The sequence below is a fragment of the Vulpes vulpes genome, chromosome 7 (genome assembly GCF_048418805.1).
Source record: "Vulpes vulpes isolate BD-2025 chromosome 7, VulVul3, whole genome shotgun sequence".
Classification (NCBI taxonomy): Eukaryota; Metazoa; Chordata; class Mammalia; order Carnivora; family Canidae; genus Vulpes; species Vulpes vulpes.
In genome coordinates, this window is record NC_132786.1 from 117,153,703 (window position 1) to 117,177,942 (window position 24,240).

Genomic DNA, 24,240 nt, shown 5'->3' on the forward strand with positions numbered 1-24,240 from the left:
AAAATGCCCCAGACTAAACAATTCAGGTGAGAATACCTATTTTCTTCTTGTGACTCTGAACTCTTCTTGATGTGGTCTTTCAGGTATGTAATAGATAAAATGAGGTATGTTATCTTGCTTTGTTGTTAAGTGGTTCTCCAGAACTGGAGACAATTGGTCATAAGCCATAAAAACTTTCATCCCTTTCACTAGCTTAAAATAATGGTTTTATTCAGATTTGTGGTGTAAGGATTGCTTAGGCTCCATCTTCTTTATCCCTGAAGGGGAAATGATACTTCACAGGCTTGTAAGGTTATAGGAGAGAGAAAAACACAGTAAATGCTCAAAATGAGGCTATCCTATTTCTTCAAAGGTTCGATGGTTTAAGATAGATCAGATAATTGGAAGATTATGTCAAAAACAGGTTCATAACAGCAAACACATTCTCATTTTTCAAGGAATTTGGCATAGTTTTGTTTTTTTTTTTTTAAGATTATTTATTCATGACAGACACAGGGAGAGAGAGCGAGAGAGGCAGAGACACAGGCAGAGGGAGAAGCAGGCTTCCTGCCGGGACTTGATCCCGAGTCTCTAGGATCACGCCCTGGGGCTGAAGGCGGCGCTAAACCGCCCAGGCTGCCCTTGGCATAGCTTTTTAATGTATAATATACCTCTGAGAAGACAGAGGTTACATTGTTTTCCTCCATGAACTGGCCTGCTGGTACAGATGAAGCTTAAGAAAATGGCATTCCTTTCCTCTAAAAATACAGTGAGGTCTCTACTGAATATAAATGTAGATTGATTTATTCATGAGAGACACGGAGAGACAGAGACACAGGCCGAGGGAGAGGCAGGCTCCCTCTGGGGATCCCGAGGTGGGACTTGATCCCAGGACCCCAGAATCATGCCCTGAGCCAAACGCAGATGCTCAACCCCTGAGCCACCCAGGCATCCCCTGAATATAAAAGTAAAGGGAGTTGGGTGAAGCAAACATTTTCTCATTGACGTGCAAAATGTTTCAAGGATGAATAACGTCCGTCTAGACGTAGCAAGGGAAGGTGGGACTAGACAGGACTGCACGTCCGCTGCCTACCTCGCCCTCAGTGTCCTGCTGGGGCAGTCGGTCCCTGTGGCCTGCAGATGGGACTGGGGATGGCAGGTCTCACTGTAGCTTCTTTCGTGTACACCAGAGGGCAGAAGCTCCTTGGCATGTGAGTGAGGGAACCACGCAGGAGAAAGCCTGACGTTCCTGAGAAACGTGCCTAAAAACTCAGAAGGAATCAAGCTTCTGGGTAGAAAGGGCCGTGGATGACACGTGCTCTCAGGCCATCCGACCTCCCACTCAGCGCTGTTTGGTAGCTGCTGGAAGCCCCAGGGGGGCTCTGACCCGCCATCACCCTGGTTTGTCACCACCCTATCCTGCCCTTGTTGGCTGCGGCCCTCTGGGCGGGCTGGGGTCCTGGGCGAGCTGGCCTCTGCGGGTCAGTGCCCGGGCGCCTAGGGTGGCGCAAGTGCTGGCAACGGGTCAGCTTCCACAGTCACAGCGGCCAAATAAGGACATTAACTTCGGCCCAGTAAGAACCTTCTCGGTTACCAGTTGAATCAAGGCAAAGTGGCTTCTTTTGAAAGCATAGTTTCAGGAATATCTTCGCGAGAAACCTTAAGACATTTTGAAAAAGATTAGTTTTTGGAACCTGACATTGCTTGGCTAGACGAACCCTAAATAGAGACCAGCATCGTGCTGGGGTTCCGGGGCCTGCGGGAGCACCCGTGCGCTGAAGGAAGGCAAAGGACCACCGAGTTTGCAAAAAGTTTTATTACAGTTGCTTCTGAACAGGTTTTTTTTTCCTTTTTTCCTGGTAACCTAGCAGGCAAAGCTCACACTTTTGTAAGTAATCTGCATGCTATTACTCTCCCCACCCTGAATTATATGATTCTTGAGGCTGGGATGTTTTTCTGTTGCATGCGCTCTGTGCTTTTAACTTTTGATAGAAGTGATTTAGACTTGATTTAAAAAATTAATTCCTGAATGTGAAGAGGCACCGACTCTGAAATGGAATTAAGGAACAAATTACCATGACTCACTCAATAAAGCTCCCTATTAGCTTTGAATTAAGCCCTATTATAACAATTCTGATCCCGGGGCAAGCAGTACCCGTGTGCTATTTCTGTGCTTTGATTCCGAGCACCTATGGGAAAAAAAATAAAGAGCAAAGCAATTTTCCATAGACAACTATTTTGTCAGAATATTTATTTGTAGGTAGTGAAAGGATTCTCAAATGATAATAAGAATCAGCTGTGAGGGTTGATCTAAGCTGGAGGAAAACGGACTTACTTACATGTTGTGGGGCAAAGGTCTGAGAAAGGGCTCCATTGACCGGCTGCTGCTTTGGTGGCTCTTACTGGGATCTGCACAGCAGCGTGAGGGAGGAGGGCTGAGCTAGTGTGATGCAGAATTTAGTGACTGTGGCCTCTCCCGCCCGCTGGTTGCTGCCCTTATACGGAGAGATAGCAACAACTGGAAGTCAACAGCATGGGCCCCGGTTTCAGGGCCATGCGATCCTATATCCGCTTTCTCACAGGGTCATTGGCAAGCCCTTGGGGGCCACGAACCACAGCCAGCCAACTGCATTTTCCTTACTAGTTCCTTATTGTCCTCTTGCATGTTGAGTTAATTTAAAAATACATGAAAGTGGCATCCATTTATTTTTGTGACTTCACCCTGAAGAAGAAATTCACTTTCAGGGGCACTTCCTAGCTTATTCTAAGTTCCTGCCTTAGTGCTTTGGGGTTTGATGTTGTGCTGAGTCACCTTTGTAGTCACTAGTAGCAAGGCTCATAATTTGGAGATTTAATCAGCTGCCCTGCTCTTAGGTTAGCTCACCGCGGCCAGGATTTTCTGGTTGGTCCTCCACTTTGTAAACGTCGATCGAGCTTCAGTATGAGATCTGAGCAATCGGAATTCCGTTCCTAAAGGGGAAGCTAAGGCCTAAGGACGTTATGTCAGAGATCCAAAAATGAACCACACGTCAGTCACCAGGCCCAAAATAGAAGCTGTGGCTGGAGTGATGATCCTGTGATGTGACACACACACAACCTTTAGCCCTCATCAAATATTAGTATTTGGGATAGTAAAGTATAAGAGATGATAAAATGCAAAACATTTCTAAAAGAATAGAGATCTGTGACCGGGGCTCAGCCATTCCGGTTTCATCTATGAGAGGATAAGATCGGATTGATCTCCAAGGCTCCTTTATTTTACATGCTGCTGCTGCTGCTGCTTTTTAAAGAAATGATCATGTCATTCCCTTAGGAATGCTCCATGAGGTATATTTGGAATTCAGTAATATCAATATCTAAGGTGCTTCAGTAGCAGCTAATCTAAGATACCCAGAGAATTCTATTTTTTTGTTAATTAAAATTTCAAGATAACTGAACCACCTTGTTTAGTTTTTAGCTTTGAGAAAACGTTTAATTAGACCATGACATTTTTTAAAATAAATATTTATTTATTTATGATAGTCACAGAGAGAGAGAGAGAGAGAGAGAGGCAGAGACACAGGCAGAGGGAGAAGCAGGCTCCATGCACTGGGAGCCCAACGTGGGACTCGATCCCGGGTCCCCAGGATTGCGCCCTGGGCCAAAGGCAGGCGCCAAACCGCTGCGCCACCCAGGGATCCCAGACCATGACATTTTTAAAAAAGATTTATCTGTTCATTTCAGAGAGAGAGAGCATGTGTGATGGGAGGACCAGAGGGAGAGGGAGAGCATCCCAAGCAGACTCCCCGCTGAGCTTGGAGCTGGGACCCTGAGATCATGAGCCGAGATCAAGAGGCAGGTGCAGCTGACTGAGCCACCTAACACCCCAGGCCATTTTGAACCCACTGTCTTCCTTAGGGCTTCGGGAGCATATTTTTTCCCAAGTACTAGTGGGTTTCAGGTATCACTGGGACATTCTTGGTTTTAATATTTTATTTTATTTATTTTTTTTTTAATTTTTTTTTTAAATTTTATTTATTTATGATAGTCATACAGAGAGAAAGAGAGAGAGGCAGAGACACAGGCAGAGGGAGAAGCAGGCTCCATGCACCGGGAGCCCGACGTGGGACTCGATCCCGGGTCTCCAGGATCGCGCCCTGGGCCAAAGGCAGGCGCCAAACCGCTGCGCCACCCAGGGATCCCGGTTTTAATATTTTAGACTGCAATGTAGTCTACTTAGTAAACGGCTGATTCTTTTATCCGATCTTCTACAAGTGTTCACACCTTTCTTTTTTTCTGAATTTGGTTTCTCCTACTTTTCTTCATTCTGTAACTGCTATTAAAGGAGAATTTTTAAATGCTTATGGGAAGTAGCGTGTGGCTTTATATCAGCAGGCAAAGAGTTTACGGACTTTACCAGAGTCCAGGTGGATAGCACATGGGGGTTTTTTACACTCAGTTTTATTTCTTTATTTCTCAGTGTATTTATTATTAACTCCTCAAATTCTTTTGGAAATGGTGAGCTTCAAATCTTGAATGAGATATTTTAGTTGCTCCGACTTCACAAAAGTCACTGGCTTATACGTTTGACATTGGGCATTTGAAGAATAGGATTGGTGCCCACCCTAAGGAGTTTGCAGGCAGTTGGGAAAGTCAAAGATGTGGCAATAAATGCTGGAAAACTGTAGAAGTGTTCTGATGGGAGAATGCACCGCATCGAGCAAAGGCACAAAGGAAAAGCAGGTTGATTCTTAGAGGACGTGAGGTTTGATGGGAGCCTTGAAAGACGGCTAGGGAGGGATGTGGAGAAGAAAGGAGGACACGGCGACCTCTGAAGCAAGAGGCCCGCTCGCAGCCCTGCAACTAACTGTACCATCTGGGCCTTTCACCAGCCGAGCTTCGATTTCCTCCCTCGTGGGAAGGAGGGGGACCAGACCAGAGCGTGTCTCTACTCCCTTTCACATCAAGGCCCTGAATCACCAGTAGACTCATTTTAGGCAGAGAGGTAACTGTGACAGAGACGGCTTTGACAGTAATTTGAATTTGTCTTCCTAGAGCCCTTTATTTCATGTACTTAAAAGGCCACAAGGTCTCTGTTGTCCTGGAGAGACCTCTTAAAATAGACCTTTGGAACCATTCAGGCTTTTCAGGGTTGCTTGAAGTTGTGCTTCAAGAAAATAGTACCTTAAATGTAAGCCTCCCCCTTTTTTTTTTTTTTTTAAAGATTTTATTTATTTGAGAGACAGAGAATGAGCAAGAGAGAGAGCACAAGCGGGGTGAGGGGCGGAGGGAGAAGCAGGCTCCCCATTCCGCAGGGAGCCTGATGCAGGGGTGAAACCCAGGAATCCGGGATCACTAAGGCAGACTTAACCCACTGAGCCACTCAGGTGCCCTGTTAGCCTCACTTTTAAAATTATATAAGTGACCTCGATCTAAGGAAACTCAGGAGGAAGAGACCTCAGATGTCCCAGAGTCTAGCCTCCAACCCGCCGTATGGTTCCTGTCTGTAGCCCCTGAGCTTGCAAAGATTTTGTCTGGAGGACTGAGCCAGCATCTCCTGGCTAAAGGATACATTTAGGGTAGAGACTCTTTTGCCATTTTGAGGGAGAATATAACAATTGCAGTTTTGCACAGTCGATTGAGCGCCCAACTCCTGATTTCAGCTCAGGCCGTGATCTCAGGGTTGTGGGATCAAGCCCTGTGTCAGGCTCCTGTCAGTGTGCTTGAGATTCTCTCTCTCCTCTCTCTGCCCCTCCCCCCTGCTATCTCTGTCTCAAAAAACCCCAAAAACAAACCACATAGAATCTTTGAAAGAAAACTGCAGTTTTGTTTTAAAGCCCCATGCAATTAGGATGGTTCATGGTGCTGTTCTCTTCCTCCCTCGGAATCTTTGGGCCACAGGCCGACTGGCTTAGTCTTATCTTTCTGTGCCTTTATACCTAGTTTTCTTGGGGGAAGAATTTGAGGCATCTCAGCAGAACACACACGCTGTCATAAAGAAAGCTGTGTAGGGCAGCCCGGGTGGCTCAGTGCCACTTTCAGCCCAGGGCGTGATCCTGGAGACCCAGGATCGAGTCCCACGTCGGGCTCCCTGCATGGAGCCTGCTTCTCCGTCTGTGTGTGTCTCTGCCTCTCTCTCTCTCTCTGTGTGTCTCTCATGAATTAAAAAAAAAAAAAAAGGCTATGTAAAAGCGAATTACAAAATGAAAAGCAGGCCCAGGGGAAGCAGGGAGAGCTGAGAAATCCGAGGAGGCAGGGAGGGGAGGATGTTCAGAGAAGTGAGACATCAAGGGCTCAGCTTGGGCCGCTCACTGGAGCTGAGCCGCCAAAAAGAACAGGCCCCAAGGGGTCCCCACAGGCTCTGGGCCCCTGGACGACCCGGCTTTTCCGGGCCTTCAGCTGGGGGTAAGGCATGTGGCTGTGGCCTCCCGCAGCCTGTGACTCCTGTGACGTGGGGCTCCCGGGCCCAGCCTTCCATCTCATGGCAGGTTTTCTTCCAGGAACGATGACTCACTGCTCCCCGGATGCCGGCTCTCGGGGTTCGCCCGAGGGGAGGAAGCTGTACGTCGTGGACTCCATAAACGACCTACACAAGCTCAGCCTCTGTCCGGCCGGGTCACAGCCCCTGTTCCGTATGTGTGCCCTCCCAGCTTGCTGGCCCCCCCGGCTTCCAGGCCACCTGCAGACGGTCGCTGCTGGTGTGGACCTGGGTTGGGGGAAGGATGGTGGGGGGACCGGGGTGCGGGGTAGGAACAGCTTAGGAGGGAAGTGCTAGTTATTATTAGGCAGTTTTTGGTTTTGTTCTCTTAGTCTTTGACAGGCTTATGGGCTTCCTTGGCCCCTAAGCAAGATTTGGGATCTGTCTTCAAGGGTGCTGAGAAGTCCTGGGGCGCTCTCAGAGGCTGGCGTGGGGGCTCCCAGAGGCTGCTCATCCCTCTTGGCTGCTGCCGGACCTCCCGGGGACCACAGCCAGGCCCCCCGGGTGCCCATTTCCCTGGACAGCTCTCGCTCATTCATAGCGGATTGTGGAGCAAATGCCACACATGTTCATCCCGCTTTTACAAAGTCCTGAAAATGTTGTTGGGCTAAGAAGTCCCCTTCGTCTCCTACTTCCACGTTGCAAATGGCCCCAGTTAAAGGGTGAACACGGGAAGGGGAAAAGCAAAACTCTACTAAATACTAAGCCCCATTTTTCCAGCTTCAACTCTGACATTCAAACACAGGCCCTAATTTTCCACTGGCCGCCTGTTCCGTCCCCGCCCCAAATTCACATCTATTCTTCCCCTTCTAAATCCTCCCGGGGTCTCACTGTGTGCTTCATTTTGGTGTGTTCAGGTTCTCACTTGCTTTCACTGCCGCCAGTCTCATAGACAGGTACTGGGGGCCAGCTAGGGCCGTCGCTTCCATGAGGGAGCATGGTGGTGGCAGGGGCACGGGGGCTGTGCTCCGCAGCCCAGGACAAGGCCACCCACCGGGCTAGGCTGATGCTGCGGGAGAGGACACACGGGGTGGCAGCAGCCTGCGTTACCCTCAGTTTCTCGATGCCAGTTAATTTACCTAGGGGGGTGTCACTGGGCACACAGGCCTCACGGCGTGATGGCCAGACGCAGGCATTTCAGGCTGCGGGGACCCCAGCTGTGTTCCGGGGTGCAGGCTGATTCCAGGGCACCGCATGGGAAGAACCCTGTTTGGGGAGCAGGGCCCTCCCAAGGAAGCTCCAAGGAGCCCGAATACCTCGGGCCGTTTTCCTGTTTAAATGGACAGAGGCTCCCCTATGGCTCCTCCATAGCTTCCCCGATGGCTCCCCTGATGGTTCCCCCAATGGCTCCCCGATGGTTCCCTGATGGCTCTGGATGGCTCCCCTGATGGTTCCCCCCCCATGGCTCCCTGATGGCTCCCCCATGGCTCCCCTATCGCTCCCCCATGGCTCCCCAATGGCTCCCCTGATGGCTCCCCAATGGCTCCCCGATGGCTCCCCTGATGGCTCCCCCATGGCTCCCCCATGGCTCCTGGGATGGCTCCCCGGATGGCTCCCCCAATGGCTCCCCGATGGTTCCCTGATGGCTCCCCCATGGTTCCCCTGATGGCTCCGGATGGCTCCCCTGATGGTTTCCCCGATGGCTCCCTGATGGCTCCCCTATCGCTCCCCCATGGCTCCCCCATGGCTCCCGGGATGGCTCCCTGGATGGCTCCCCCATGGCTCCTCGATGGCTCCCCCATGGCTCCCCCATGGCTCCCCCATGGCTCCCCGATGGCTCCCCCATGGCTCCCCGTGCAAGGAGCCCGCCAGGTGACACCTTCTACTCAGGAGATGGCCCCAGGCGGCTGTTTCCCTCCGGGGTCACTTCGGGAGGAAGGGCGGAGGCCTCCAGGACTCTGACCCCTGATGGCACCTAGGGGACCCCCCCCCCCAAGCCCGCGCTCCCTTCCTCAGGGTCACCAGCACCTGGGACCACGGCAGGAGGCTGCGTAGCCCCTGCGTTTTGAACCCCGGCGGGAGGAGGCGACCCCAACCCCGGCCCGGCCTGTCCTGAAGCAGGTGGTCCCGGGCCGGCTGCGCTCCGGCTCCGGCTCCGGCTCTCGTCACTGTCCCTCTGCTCCCTGACAGCCCCCCAGGAGGAGCTCCCGGACACCCGCGACCCGGGACACGGCGGGCGGGGCCTGCTCCTGATGGGGCTGGTGACGGTGCTGATGGTCAGCCTGGCGCTGGTCTCCTTCGTGATTTTTCTAACAGGTAAGGCCGCGCACCTGTTCTCATTGCCTACGCGCTGCTGGCCGGGGCCCGGGCTGTGTCCTGCGGCGGCGGGTGACGCGGGGCTGCCCGCTGGGGGGGGGGGGGGGGGGCAGGTCACGGCACCGGGACACACGGGCACCGGGACACACGGGCACCGGGACACACGGGCACATCACGGGCACCGGGACACACGGGCACATCACGGGCACCGGGACACACGGGCACCGGGACACACGGGCACATCACGGCCACGGGCCACGCCCGCAGCGCCGCAGGTCCCCGGAGCCGTGGGCGAGCGCGATCCGGGCCTGACCCCCTGGGGGGGGGGTGGGGGGTGCAGGGTTCCCGGATCCCACCTCCGCCCCGCAGGGCAGGGCCGCTGGGGGCACGTGCGGCCGCAGCCCGGGGCGGTTTTCTCAGGTCCCGGGGATCACCTGCAGGGTCCCGGGTGCAGCGCGCGGGGGGACGAGCCCACTCGCTTCCCGGTCCACACCTGCGGCTCCGCGGCGGGGCCCCCAGCGTGACCCGACCCCTCGGGCCCCTGCACGTGGCCTCCGCCCCTGCAGCCGCAGCCCCGCGAGCCCCTCCGGGTCCGCATCCCTGGGGCGCAGCGTGGGCGGGAGTGTCGCCCCCTCCTTCCCCAGGCCCGGTAGCCCCGAAACTCTTACGCGGGGCGCGGAGCCTGGTCTGGGGAACGCCTGCAACCTAGACTCACTCAGGATTAATCCTGCGGTAGTGGCGGTGATGGGGGTGATGGGGGGAGACAGGCGGGCAGAGGGCGTGACCTTCTTTAAAAAGAGAGAGAGAGAGAGAGAGAGAGAGAGAGAGCGGAGGGGGGTGTAGGGCAGAGGGAGGGGAGGAGCAGCCTCCGCAGGGCGCAGGGGCTTGCGCGGGGCTCGACCCCAGGACCCCAGGATCACGCCTTGAGCTGAGGGCAATCGCTTAACCCACTGAGCCCCCGGGCGCCCCAGGTGCGACTGTTCTAGAGCTTCAGGCCCCTTTTCTTCCCCAAGGCCCTCCTTCCAGCTGGAAGGTCTTTACGCAGCTGGGGGCAAGGACCTCCCGGGTTGGGGCTCCCGGGCCCCGCCCCGCCCTCTGGCACTTAGAAGCCGCAGTGGCAACCTTGCATCCATCAGCTGCATGTGGCTTGTTCCTGAACCTTCGGGGCCACAAAGGTCCCCTGGGGAGTGCTCTTCTGAAATGTTGTTATACCAACAAAAATGACTGCTCCACAGACCCCCAAAAGAACTCCTCTCTTCTGCGGGATCATAGGTAGGATAAGGATGATGACAAATGCTAGATTTTGGGTGCTCACTGTTGCACACACTGTGCTAAGCACGTGATGTCTGTTTGCTCACACTCTCTCGACTCTGTGGTGTAGGATCTACTATTATTCCGGTTTTACAGATGCTGAGGCTTCGATTCATGACGGTGCCCGAGGTCCACAGCTACTAAGTCCCCAAAGACACTCCTGCCTGACCTCACAGAGCATGCACCTTAGCACCGTCATTATAAATAGGATTTATTTTATATTTGCTGCTGGTGTTTTATATTGAGGGTAAAGTTATATTAAGAAACAGGAAGACATGAATAGAGAAGAATGTCTTTATGGGGCGGTTGCTCTGTGCCAGACACATAAGTACGTTATCTTAAATCTTTACCTCTTGGGCAGCCCCGGTGGCTTAGGGGTTTAGCGCCGCCTGCACCCCGGGGTGTGTTCCTGGAGACCCTGGATCGAGTCCCACATTGGGCTCCCTGCATGGAGCCTGCTTCTCCCTCTGCCTGGGTCTCTGCCTCTCTCTCTCTCTCTGCATCTCTATGAATAAATAAATAAAATCTTAAAAAAAAAATCTTTACCTCTTAAGATAGTATTTAATGTTTCTATTTCACCGAAGCAAGACAAGGCCCAGAGAGCCTACCCCTCCGTGTTTACCGTGCAAATCAGAGCAGCCCTGAGATCCAAGCCCTCATCTGTCCGGCTCCAGAGCTCCCCTGGCCTCAGGTGTTTAAGGTGAAGCAATAAACGAAGGACCTCGTGTGGTTTTCAGACAAAACTTAACCTAAGACCAGAGTCGGCACAGGCATCTGGAAGTGGCCTTGGCCTGTGCTCATCTTTAACATGGAAATCTTTTTGCTCTCAGTGGGATTTAGTGCAGATTTGTAGCCTTTTCACTGAAGTGAAAGAACCTGTATTCTTTATAACTCTGGGCTTTTTACATGAGAGAGAGAGACAACTTATTTTATACTGACTACTTTTTTTTTTTTTAATTTTATTTATTTATGATAGGCACACAGTGAGAGAGAGAGAAGCAGAGACATAGGCAGAGGGAGAAGCAGGCTCCATGCACCGGGAGCCCGACGTGGGATTCGATCCCGGGTCTCCAGGATCGCGCCCCGGGCCAAAGGCAGGCGCCAAACCGCTGCGCCACCCAGGGATCCCTATACTGACTACTTTCTTATTAGAGCATGGGGCCTTATGTTTTTGTCATAATCTCTGTCCTATAAAGAAATAATAGACAGCAAGGGTGGATGACTATGGATGCCTCAGGTCACGGTTTCTAGTGGCCAAGCCGTGTATTCTAGAGACTACTTAGGGGCATGGGATGTTACCAAGTGTTGCCTGTAGAGAAAGAGGATTCTCTGGTCAAATGCATTTGAGAATTGCTGAGTCAGATAATGCTCAAAGGTTTTTTTTTTTTTAATATTGTAATTTTTTTTTTACTTCTGAGTTTCCAAGAGACAAGTCAGTATATAATTTTTCTCTGAAATTTTTGCACATGCAACTTTTTTTGGGGGGGGATTTTAATTTGGAATTAAATTAAAATTTTTGCACATGCAACTTTTTTTGGGGGGGGGATTTTAATTTGGAATTAAATTAAAATTTCCACTTAAGCCAACATGGCTGCTGCTTCCTTCTCTGACTAATGTTCTAGAAGGTTCCCAAGAGGGGAAAGGATATCATGTGTTAGGAATTTACTTCAGTTTCACATTTTTATTCCCAGAGGCAAGTGGTATTTCTGCCTTGCTCTGCAGCAAGTCTCAATTAAGATCCTTCCTTCATGTCTTGGGCCATCCTTTATCCAGCATAAGTTTTCAGACGTGAGGAAGAAGCAGCTTCTGAGCAATAGTTTGTCCCGAGCCTGGAAGGGGAAGCTCTGATGTTTAGTTTACCTTCCCACATTAGTTTATCCACTAAGCTTCATGGCACGTTACCAATATCATTAGCTCCTGAAAGATACCTTGGAAGAAACTTGCCTAAAATGGAAATCAAGAAGCTCAAATATTAAGTGTGGATTTTGTGCTGCGTTTTCTGGAAATTTTAACTCTGATAAGCAGACCTTGGGGCGTTCTGTTCCATAGCTGACTGTGTTGCCAGGAGTTCTGTTTATTTTGAAAATATTGTCTCTGCTCTTAGGATGGTCCGAGGGGAGTTATTACATATTCATTTATGGGCTGGTAATTCATAGCCAGCAGAGCCTATGTCAAAATAGGCTGAAACCCAGAAAACCTCATTTCCCGATGAGGAGCCAAAATCCTTTTGAGATGAAGTCTCTAAAAAAGACAATGTAACAGCCCCTTCTCTGACATGCTCATAATGAGGCACGCTGGAGGTTTCCTCTGGTTGCTCACAGTGATGTTTCTCAGCCAAAGTGTGTGCAGAGCTTCCAAAGGTAGTCTAAGCTGGCTCCAATAAATTGGAAAAATAATCCATTTGGTAGAGAACTGTAGTCTTCAGCAGTTTCTCTCCCGGGCTTCTGGGCTGCGTGGGATTATCGGAGCAGGGGACTTGCCAAGAGGGCCTTTCAGCATTCAGCTGAGCACCAACACAAGGCACTAACGAGTCCCGATGGAACAGTCTGGAAACCAATGTAACACAGTCTGTTTTCTATTTTGAAGTTCAGACTGGAAACAAGATGGATGATGTGTCAAGAAGACTAACAGCCGAGGGAAAGGACATAGACGAGCTTAAGAAAATCAACAGCATGATTGTAAAGCTACTCAATCAACTGGACGCTGAGCAAAACTAAAGAACTGAGCATCTAAGAGCCGCTGCTAACACCTGAGCTTTGCACTTTTTCTGGGTGTGCGTGGGGTTCTGACCTGGGCACGTGCATTTCTGCAGGACACCAAAACATCTGGTCCGTGACCCCCGCCCTGGGGCCAACTTTCTGCTCTAGGGAGGGGAGCGGCTCCTAGGCAAAGGGGCTGGGGACAGCAGCCTTTAGAAAAGGGCTCGTTTTCTGGAAGGGTCCTCCCGCCCCTTTGGGGTTAGGGGTGGCTGGCGTGGCGGGGAACCAGCAGCGAGCAAGAGAATTCGCCTCTGTACCTACAACTTCTCTTACAAGAGGAGCTTTGTCAGCAGAGTAAGTTCGCTGGGCCGGGGAGGTCCGTGGCACCCCGTGCAGCTTTATGACTTCCTGGGGGCGCCTCATGAAGTCAGCGAATGATTTGTAGTCAAGAGAACCAGGTGATAATTCTTTGCAATAAAAGATGTTCTGCTCAGGTGATTAAACTTTGACTCTTATTTCCCCAGGGGCAGGGGATGGCTGGACATCAGAGCTAGTGGCCTTCTGGTATTTGCTAGTAGTATTTCTATGTGTATGGGGGGAGGGGGTGGGGGGTTCACCTCGGGTGAAAAGCGAGAGCCTAATTTATTCAACCAATGTTTATTGAGCTCTTCCTTTGTGCAAACCATCTACTTTTCTTTTTTTTAATAATAAATTTTGTATTGGTGTTCAATTTGCCAACATACAGAATAACACCCAGTGCTCATCCCATCAAGTGCCCCCCTCAGTGCCCGCCAACCAGTCACCCCCACTCCCCGCCCTCCTCCCCTTCTACCACCCCTAGTTCGTTTCCCAGAGTTAGGAGTCTTTATGTTCTGTCTCCCTTTCTGATATTTCCTACCCATTTCTTCTCCCTTCCCCTCTATTCCCTTTCACTATTATTCATATTCCCCAAATGAATGAGACCATATAATGTTTGTCCTTCTCCGACTGACTTACTTCACTCAGCATAATACCCTCCAGTTCCATCCACGTCAAAGCAAATGGTGGGTATTTGTCATTTCTAATGGCTGAGGAATATTCCATTGTATACAGAGGCCACATCTTCTTTATCCATTCATCTGTCAATGGACACTGAGGCCCCTCCCACAGTTTGGCTATTGTGGACATTGCTGCTAGAAACATCGGGGTGCAGGTGTCTGGCGTTTCATTGCATCTGTATCTTTGGGGTAAATCCCCAGCAGTGCAATTGCTGGGTCGTAGGGCAGGTCTATTTTTAACTCTTTGAGGAACCTCCACACAGTTTTCCAGAGTGGCTGCACCAGTTCACATTCCCACCAACAGTGCAAGAGGGTTCACCATCTACTTTTCTTAGAAGAGTTTACATTTATTTGGGGAACCAAGGAAATGATTTGGTTATATATAAATTATATAAGTTACATAAACTTTGTTGGCGTCCTTTCTCATGAAAAAAATCCTTCAGTGTTCTGAGGATTCCTTTGGAAGAAATCTGATAGGTTTGTGGTCTTTACTGAACTACAGTAGGAAATTGTATATTTGGAATATTTGCAACCTGCCCTGTTTTAGCCCCAAAGGTAAGATACACAGTTTATAAGACAGGGTGTGACATAAATGAGCTTAAAAAGCATATGAGTCTTAGAAAACCTTTTACTTAATACAAATATATCGTGCAAGTTGACTGAAGAATGCATTGTGATTCAGTCATTTGGGGTTGATCAAACACCTGCCATTAACTATTAAACACGTACACGCGCACTTATGTTTTATGACACTAGTTGATGAAATAAATCACAAGATATTTTACTTACCCATTTTTGCCCTCAAAATCATTTGTCCCATATACTCCCTTAGTTAAAATTGATAGATATCATATAGAGTATTTTAATAATCTAAAATTTGTGTTTACTGGAAAATTCTTATTGAAACTGTTGACGGGTTGTGGCAAAATAATTTTATCTGGAGGGAGGGAGGGAGACAGAGAAAGAGAGAGAGAGAGAGAGAGTCCCAAGCAGACTCTCCACTGAGCAGGGAGGTGGACACAGGGCTCAATCCCAGGGCCCTGAGATCACGACCTGAGCTGGAATCAAGAGTTGGACGCCCACCCAACTAAGCCACACAGGCGCCCCTTTGCTTTCATTTTAAACAGCTTTCTTGAGCTATCAACATATAAAAATTGTATATATTTAGGGTATAGAACTTGGTGTTTTGATGTATGTATACATTGTTGAATGAGCACCACAATGAAGCTAATTAACATATGTATCGCCTCTGTGGTTACTGTTTGTGTTTGGGGGGCGTGGGGGTGAGAATATTTAAGATCTATCCTCAACTCATTTCAGGCATACAGGACAGTATTGTTAACTGTCATCACGGTGCTGGACATAAGGTCTTGAGAGAGGATTCGTCTTGTGTTACTGGAACTTTGTACCCTTTGCCCACACAGCTGTCAAATAGGGTCATTGAGACGCGGGCTGGGGAACTCAAACCTCCTGGTTCAGATCCTGCTGCCACTATTTACTGTGAGTTTTGGAAAATTAACTTCCGGTTGTTTATCAGCACAACCGCATAATTATAAAATCTATTTTTTAGTATTGCTGGGAGGCCTAAAAGAGATGATAAACCACTGAGCACTATCAGAAACAAAGTAAGTACTAGTTGTTCCAGTAATTATTATTGTTAAACGCAGCAAGTGTGGGATGGTGGAAATAACCAACTACATTTAAACCTCTGCATTAAATCTTTGGGACTTAAAAAAAAAATAAAAAATAAAAAATAAATCTTTGGGACTTAAAGCCAAAATACCTTTTCTGCTGCAGTGTTCAGGATCACAGCATCCTGAGCTCATCTGGCCTTGGATGATAGGGTGAGAGCCTTTTTTTAGCAAAAAATTTACTGTGCTGTAGGAGGTGATCAATAAATGCAGGAGGATTTTATTGTTCCCCAAATAGTCTAGTCTGAAGACCATCAGGATCCCCACTTGCCTACTCTGAGATGGAGCCAGGAATCTGTGTGTCTGTCCTGCGCTAAGGGCTTGACCACAAGGTTCTAGGTGGAGGCAGGAGCTAGCAAAGGAGGAGAAAAAGAAAGAGAAGAGACAGCCGGCCTGAGACATGTCCTGATAGGAAAATAATGTTTTGCATCATGCTTTGGACCCTGTGTGTGTTCACAAGAGGCTGAGAGTTTTTTTTTCCCCCTGGCAATGGGCTCCGCTGTGTTGGAAGGATTCCACACACCTTCTGCCCCCCTCCCCCACTCCCAGGCCAGGTACTTTCTAGTCCCCCTTCCCTGAGCCCCTCCGATTGTGCTGCTCTGGCAACCACCTGCAGGTGAGCGTGGCCGAGCCCTTGCCACCACACTTGTTGACACCTGGCTCACTCCTCCAGAAAGGACCTGGGCCATCTGCCCGAGGCCCTGCGGGTGGACGGGTGGACGTGGACGCCAATCTCCAAAGCCCAGCTTCTGGGTAAGAACAAAGCAACCCTGCAGGGGTAAAAATAACACAAAGCCATTGTTTGCTTTACTAAGGACAGCCCGTGGCAAAGGGCAGCGTCCTGCTGTGCATGTCCTGGGGAGTCACCCAAGGGTCTTAGGAAATGCAGCTCAAACCATTGTGTTCTAACCCATTTTTATTGCTTCGAAAGATAATTTCAGCGGAAACGAGATTTCTCTGAGTCAGGGTGTATAAAATGACTTTATCCCAGCTTAACCATAATGACCCCACTGGGGTCAGCCCAGGAGGAGGGAAGCTGGTAATCTAGCCCCTTTGTAAAGGAGTTTGCCCACAAGCAGCTGCGAAACGGAGGAAGGGCCACGAGCTGTCGCTCCGCGGGGGGCAGGAAGTGTATTTTTTTTTTTAGAGGAAAAAATGAAAATATTCTTATTGGAACCTCTGTGCCCCTTTATTCTTACTTGGTGAGGACAAACGCTTCTCAGTAAACATTTTTATGGGGAAAACATTACTGAAATGTAATCCTACTCTTTACGAGGGCGAAAAGGGTTATTTTTATTTTTTTAATTTAAGATTTTATTTATTTATTCATGAGAGAGGAGGAGAGAGACAGAGGGAGAAGCAGGCTCCCTGCAGGGAGGAACTCCATCCTGGGTCCCAGGACCAGGCCCTGAGCTGAAGGCAGACTCAGGCACTGAGCCACCCAAGGGTTTTTATTTTTTATTTTTAAAAGATTTTATTTATTTATTCATGAGAGACACAGAGAGAGAGAGAGGGGCAGAGACACAGGCAGAGGGACAAGCAGGCTCCCTGCAGGGAGCCCGACATGGGACTCGATCTCGAGTCTCCAGGATCAGGCCCTGGGCTGAAGGTGGTGCTAAACTGCTGAGCCACCCAGGTGTCCCCCAGGGGGTTTTAAAGACAGGTTGAAAAAGCAAGTGGGAAGCGAGCAGGGTGCCGTATCCAGTGGTGGGGGCCGGGCTGGGCTTCCCGGAGTCCACGCTGCAGGGACCCGAGAGGAGGCTGTGGGGTGGTCCCTTCTCCTTCTCCCCCCAGGCTTCTGATCTAGGTGCTATGGTAGGTTGGTGACAGATGATTTTCCAACCTGGGGAAGTTACATGGGACATGCATTACCTTTGGTTGGGGATGGGGGGCATTTTGATCATCATGTAGGTTTTATGAGAACAACTGATGAACTACATCCACGTCAAGTGCTTATAATGGTTATACTTCCAGCAGCTGATGATAATAGGCTGTCTTACGGTCTTACTCTGAGAGGCTCTGATATTTAAGGTTTTTAAAGAGAAATGTTATTCTTTGAACCAGAAGATTTGGTTAACATCCCCATATTTCTTGTTTTAAATTATAACTAGCCAGAGAAAACACACAGAAGCATCTAATGTGCTGCTAAATGCCTGGCTCTGTGCTGGTTTCTTTATATAATTTTTTTTAAATCACAAGAAGAGAACGTGTTAGATTTCTTAAAAAAAATGGGTCAGATGATTACTTGAGGCTGAAAAGTAAATTTAAAAAATGTTTTCTTGTTTTCAGTTTGCTTCTATGGAACAAGTGAATTGTAATCACTGGAAACGGGGGTGGAGGGGGGAAGAAGGTTTGTACAAGTAAGACATAAGAACCCAGTATGAAGAAAAAAAAAAAAAAAAAAAAAAGAACCCAGTATGATCTGTAACCACAGACAGATGGCAGGTCCCAGCGTGCCCACAGGGGGTCGCCTGGGAGGCTGAAGGAAAACCCTGATTCCAGATCCTACTCTCAGAGATTCTGATCTAGCAGGCAGGGGTTGGAGACTCATGTGTGTTTTTTTTTTTTTTTTTTTAAGATTTTATTTATTCATGAGAGACACAGGCAGAGGGAGAAGAAGGCTCCATGCAGGGAGCCCCATGTGGGACTCGATCCCAGGACCCCAGGATCACGCCCTGAGCTGAAGGCAGACGCTCAACCGCTGAGCCACCCACGTGTCCCGGGACTCATGTTTTTAAAAGGTTGCTGTAATGATTCGGGTCCTCACCTTGGGTGGGTCGCTGCTAGGTCACACTGTGTAAACAGAGTCACTTCTCATTTCCACTGCTTGTTTTTGCTCCTCGGTGCTGAGGACTGAATTCATCATTTGCCTCCCTTCACGGTCCATGACTGTCACTGGCTTCAGCTGACGTTGAGTATTTTGGCTTTGATTATATATATATATATATATATATATATATATACACATATATATATATATATATATATTTTTTTTTTGGTCCCAGCACCTGTGTAGAGTTGACCTGCGGGTTTACTGGAAATGTGAGACACACAAACCTGAACAGGCAGGTAGACCGTCCAACAGTCTGTCTTTTCACATACATTGGAAAGTGGTGCCTTTGACCTTGATCTAAAGACACAAATGACTCAGATTTTAGGTTTTTGCTTGAGATAGGCGGTGCTGCCCAGGGAGTGGCCTGGCTGCAGGTGAGAACGACCCACCTTTGCCCCATCCCTGCAGGTTATGTCAGAATCCACCTTGTCTTCATTTCGAATGAGAACGTCCTGTCTTTCATATAGTCAGTGAAGACATTTTATAGGTCCTTTGATGGAATATTGATGTTCCCTAGGGATTAAAAATAATGTTGAGGAATGGTCAGGTGCCCCACCTCTTTGATCCAACAGTTATAAGTGACCTAGAAACAACTCTATGGAGGTGGTGGGACAAAAAAACACAACCCGGTTGAAAACTGGTCTTACGTGTAGTTGAATTTTCTGTCTTTGCAAGAGTTCATCTGGACAAAGCTTGAGTTGCCCCTGAATTTCCTTCACCATCTAGAAGAAATCAAACGGGGCCTGTAGGAAGTCACATGATTGGTCAGAAGGAAATTCGAGGAAGCTGTTACCTTTATTTCAGGTCTTATTTTTTCCCTTCAGAGTTGGTCTTGCCAATAAAATACTAAGGGTTTTTCTGTAGACCTTTGCTTTCAGGTGGGGAGCGTGGGGAGGAGGACGTGAGGGGAATGAGGGCAGAGGAGCAGAGAGCCCGTGGGCAAGGCTGTGGCATTTGCCATCTTCCCAGATAGAGGAAGACGTGGCTACTCTGCGCCTCCCCAGAGGGATGAGGAAGCCATGGGCTGTGGGAAAGGAAGTCATGATCCTAACTTTTTCTTGTTTTTGGCTTCCTCTGACTCTCATGTCCCTTTTTAAATTTCGAAACCTGATGCATTATTCATGCATGAATCCTCAAAGACACAGATTGTAACAGGCTTGTTCCATCAGGAATATTCTTCCTGAAAGTGGAGTGCTGCTGCCACAGAGCATTTATTATCTGATGAACAAAGCAAGTAAGCCAAACAATTGAAAAACCAGTTAATAATTTAATTGTGGTTTCTCACGTGCCCGAAGGGCCTGATTTCCCAGGCCCTAGAGTCATTTTAAATATTGCCACCAACGAATTCTAATTCTTTTCCACATTCTTCCTCGCCCAAGCTTCTTTAATATTGATGAGTTGGGGTCGGCTTCGGAATTACACTTAAGGGCTCAGAAACAGTTTCTTGAGGACTCAGGACAAAACCAAAACAAACCAGGAGGGAAAACACATCAGGTAGCCTTTGAGGTACGACCTAGGACCTATTTTTAAACCTTCATTCATCCGGATGACAGAAAACCCAGGTTCTTTCCATAGTACTTGTAGAAGTCACAGAGGAATCTTCCATAATCATCACCTCCATCAATTTGATGCAACCTATTCCTCCTTTGTGCCTAGGACTTGATTTGACCCCGATTTTGCCTTGTCATTGTGTGCCCGTGGTGGACCCTTCGCTTGGCTCTCTCATCCGGGCTTCCTCAGGGTATATAGTACGCTGCTCAGTAAGGTGAATTTGTGTGATTGAATGAAGCCAGGAAGTCTTTCCAGTTTGCCTGCGTTGCCTCTGATGGCAATTAGGACAAAGTGTGGCTCACCAATAGGAGAGGAGGGACACCTGGTGGCAGTTGGTTATTTCAGAGGAAGGAGGTCACTTTGAAAGGAAGAAAGGAGGCAAGAGTGAGAACAGAGTGTGTGATCTCCATGGGAGAGTGAATGGTTGTTTCAGACTTGGGACAGCTGAGGGCTTATGTCTGGAGAAAGGCCACTAGGCTAGGGGGCCGCCCCCATAGGGGCGAGGACTGTGTGCTCTGGTGTTGAAGGGGCTACCTCCGAATCTGGTTCTGTGGCTCACCAGCTGTGTGACCTTGGCTGGGCTCCATGGCTTGTCCTAGTGTTGATCATCTTACCTGTAAAATGGGGATGATTCTACCTAATAAGGTTGCTGTAATAGTTGAACAAAATGATGCCCCTGGGACTTGGTGAGCACTTAATTACGGGGAGCGGTGTTATTTTTCTTGTTCAGAGCAAAATGGTGAGAGTGGGGTTTGATGCCAAGGAGCAGTTTTCTGCTGGCTCTGGTGAGAGGCTCATAGTTTTCTTGTTATGGGATGATCTGCAGAAGGGTCCTCTTTGATCCCACTTTTAGGTGACCTTGTTTCAGGTCTGTTGGGAAGTATCTCCCCATGAAGCAGAGGAATTTATCAAGCTTCTCAAGTGTCTTTCCACCACCTAGACGTGCCACCCTCATGGAGCTTCTCCTTAAGTGGGGAGATGAGATCACCACACAAGGGCAGAACAAGAAAGAAGGCATAACCCCAAAGTTGGGCCCAGAGAATAAGAGCTCCGGGTTCAGGGAGGGAAGGCATGTCCCCGAGCAGACCGTGGGCGGACCAGCTGTCCTGCAGGAGCCTTCTGTCCCCAGCAAACTGGGATTGTCAGTCACCCTACCTTCGGAGACAATACTGGGACCATCAGGAGGGTTTCTCTCAGGGTCCATCTTCTTGCTCTACAGACCTGCCTACAACCGCACCCCAACTGTGGCTTTTCCCCAAGACCCAGGTCAAGGGCGCCGCCTTCTATCCTGGATCTCAGGATCTCTTTTCCTAACTTGGGGCCATGCTCTCCAGTCACTCTGTCCTTTTGCACAGCGCCTTCTCTTGTGGTGGATACCCGGGGAAGTCTCCCCGAGCCTCTGAAATCCTTCTCCTGCTATCTCCTCTAGCCTCTGTCTTTTCTTGCTGTCCTTCCTATGTGTGTTCCCAAGACGGTGGGCTACCCCCGTTGTCTCTTAGGGTTGGACCCCCTTGTCTAGTCCTCACTGCCTGCTGCAAACGGGCATTCAGCTCTGCCTGTCTTTGGATACTGTCCTTGTTGAGGTCATAAAACGTGTGACCTCATTGCTAGACCCAATGCTCATTTCCCAAAGTTTTTCTTAGTGGACTTTTTTGTTGGATTTGACATTGCTGATGCTTCCTTCCATGCACCTCTTCACTCTCTTGACCTCTGGGTGAGCACCCTCCGGGGTTTCCTTCTGTACTCCTGGGCTTTCCATTCTATTTCCTGCCGGGGCCCCTCTTGCTCTTCCTCCCTCCTCATTGTTGTCATTCCCTGGGGCTTTGCCCACTGTTCTGTCTCCACATACTATTCCTGGATTAGTTTATCTTATGGCTTTAAATGCCACTTATATATAGATGACTTCCGTATCTGTTTTTTCAATCCAGATCTTTCTACTGTGCTTCAGATATGGAACGAATTGCCTGTTTAATATCTGGGCTTGGATAAACAGAACACGTTTAATATGACTGGACCATAACTGCCACGAAGGTAGAAACTACGCTCTGTTCATCCTTGAATCTTCAGCACCTGTCAGCCCTTGGCCAGAGGGGGACTTTTTGCATGCATGAATAAAAGGCTGTAAAGAAAAATTTTTTTTTAAAAAAATGGCTGTAGCTGTTAGAATGTATTACATACGTGTGTATTGCCTACAACTGCTTGCTTATTAATACTATTTTGGGATAAGAAATCTCGAATTCTCTTAGGCCTTGTAGGTCTGCTCTACTTTTTGCTAAGGTAGCTTTTACTCACCAAAGACAGATTGTGGATTCTGCAAAGAGACTGTGGATTTAATCTGGAAAGATTAGAGGGGTCGCTTGACCAGAGAAAGACTTTATTAACATGTGGTGACCCTTGTGGGGGAACCCATTGTTCTGTGGGCTCTTATGATGCAGCTCATGCTGTCAAGGCACATTCTCATTAACCTTGTGCATCGTCCTGGGGAAGGAAGACTGGGGAAAGTCAGTCGGCAGGTGTGACAGAAAGAGGGGGCGAGTCTCCCAGATAAAGGAGGTGGATGGATGGTCCTTGTTCTTGCTTTACTCTCTCTCTAGGTTGATCTGTTATCTTAGGTGGTGGTGGTGGGGGAGACATTTTGTGAATAGTGGTAAAATTCTTTACAGTCTTGGGTTTATTGCAGGATCAGCTATCTAATTTATGGGGTCCAGTGTAAAATGAAATTGCAGGCCCTTTGTAAATGATTAATTCCAAGATGGAGATAGGAGAGCATTAGACCGAGCATGGGGTCCTGTGCTGCTGCATGTGTTGATTGCTTATGAAACTGCCCTGTTTTGGGGACTGTAACTTGTGTCCGAGACAAGAAAGTCTTTGTGTTGCTGGCATTTTATTCAGTATTCAGCTCAATTTCTGACTCATGAAGTTTAGAGAAAGAGCTGGCCGGCAAGTCCTTTCTCCTTCATAAAGCTGGGTTGTGTTCCCTGTACTTCACATCAGTTATTTGTTTGCCCCAAACCCCAAAAGTCTTTCATTATAGATTTTTCCAGGTTTGATTCTTTTGTCCTCCTGTTCTCATCCTGCTCTCTTCCTGTTAGGATTTGTGCCCTGTTTTTATGACTAAATTTCATCCATGCATCCTTCTTTGCTTTTCCTGTCTTTTAACCAGATTTCCATCTTTAATTAATTTAGATTGTCCTAAAAAAAATCTGCTCTTCTGTGATCACTTTTAGTTTTCCTTGGATTCTTTCCAATTTTCATTTGTTCCTCAGCAAATAAAGTACTTAAAATGGAGTGTGGTGTTTGAGGAGCCATGGATGTGTAGGCAGCACTTGGCTGCCTTATCTTAGGAAACCTAGCTTATCCGTGGATGGTTCACCAGCCCCCATCCATTGTTATGGTCCAAATTATATCCTCACTCTTTTCTCATAATTGGCTCCTGTTATACAATATATTTGGCATTTCCTCTTTTTAATCTTTTCCTACATCTGTTCAGTATCAGTTTCTTAGGTAGAGTTGCACTTCCAAGTTTTTTTAGTTAGCACTCACCTTTAGTTGAATCTGAATTGATTTTGTGTCTATTTCTTGGCATTCTTTGGCTCCATACCAACTTATTCTTTGGTCCTAATGGTTGTGTTAAGGGAAGGAGGCCCACTCATATTAGGGCAGATCAGAGATTTATTTGGTTTAGAATTCTGCCTTTGGGCAATCAAGGATCGTTTAATGGGCGAATATGGTGATTCTCCATAGCTCCTCTGAATGATTACGAATTAAAAACATATTGTGGGGACGCCTGGGTGGCTCAGTGGTTGAGCACCTGCCTTAGGCTCAGGTCGTGATCCCGGGTCTGGGGATTGAGTCCCACATGGGGCTCCCTGCAAGGAGCCTACTTGTCTCTCTGCCTATGTCTCAGCCTCTCCCTGTGTGTCTGTCATGAATAAATAAATAAAATCTTAAAAAGTATATTGTGGATCTGTATAGCCTATGATATTACCTAAATTCTTTGTAAATACTTATTTATATGGTCTATTTATTTTCATTTTTTACTTCCCAATTTCCCCTGCCAGTCTCTCCCCTCTTTCAGAGCTGTTTGATGTCCTCTGCCATTAGCTCTCTTTGTCCCTTTTTAAGGAAGTGATGTGTTGTTCATGGGAGGGTACTCATATTGGATACTTCCACATGGACTGCCTTGAGTTTTTTTTTTTTTCCCCAAGATGAGGAGAATCGTTACCCCCCAGTGAAGAGATTTAAAGATACAGGAGGTGAAACTATAGTTTTAGTTTTGTTGTCATTGTTGTCATTTCTATGAAACCCCATGAGTTCTACTTGTTCAATGTATCAGATACTGTCACATAGGCAAAAAGAATTTTCTGGAAAGATATTAGCTAATATGCTGACATCCAAGGAAAAGTCAAACATTAAACCTTAGGAA

The 24,240-nt window shown here is 48.3% G+C and overlaps 1 protein-coding gene across 1 annotated transcript; it reads left to right on the plus strand.

Moving 5' to 3' along the window:
- Positions 1-1,557: 1,557 nt before the first annotated feature.
- On the plus strand, positions 1,558-13,205 carry LSMEM1 (leucine rich single-pass membrane protein 1). Its single transcript, XM_026012178.2, has 4 exons — positions 1,558-1,867; positions 6,459-6,590; positions 8,567-8,692; positions 12,590-13,205. Exons 2-4 carry the CDS (start codon positions 6,464-6,466, stop codon positions 12,718-12,720), a joined length of 384 nt encoding a protein of 127 aa, XP_025867963.1. The 5' UTR covers positions 1,558-1,867; positions 6,459-6,463; the 3' UTR covers positions 12,721-13,205.
- Positions 13,206-24,240: the final 11,035 nt, after the last annotated feature.

Coding starts and splice junctions, on each gene's coding strand:
- LSMEM1 (XM_026012178.2), top strand. CDS start 6,464: ATGACTCACTGCTCCCCGGATGCCGGCTCTCGGGGTTCGCCCGAGGGG. Junction 6,591..8,566: donor CGGGTCACAGCCCCTGTTCC/GTATGTGTGCCC, acceptor GCTCCCTGACAG/CCCCCCAGGAGGAGCTCCCG. Junction 8,693..12,589: donor CTTCGTGATTTTTCTAACAG/GTAAGGCCGCGC, acceptor TCTATTTTGAAG/TTCAGACTGGAAACAAGATG.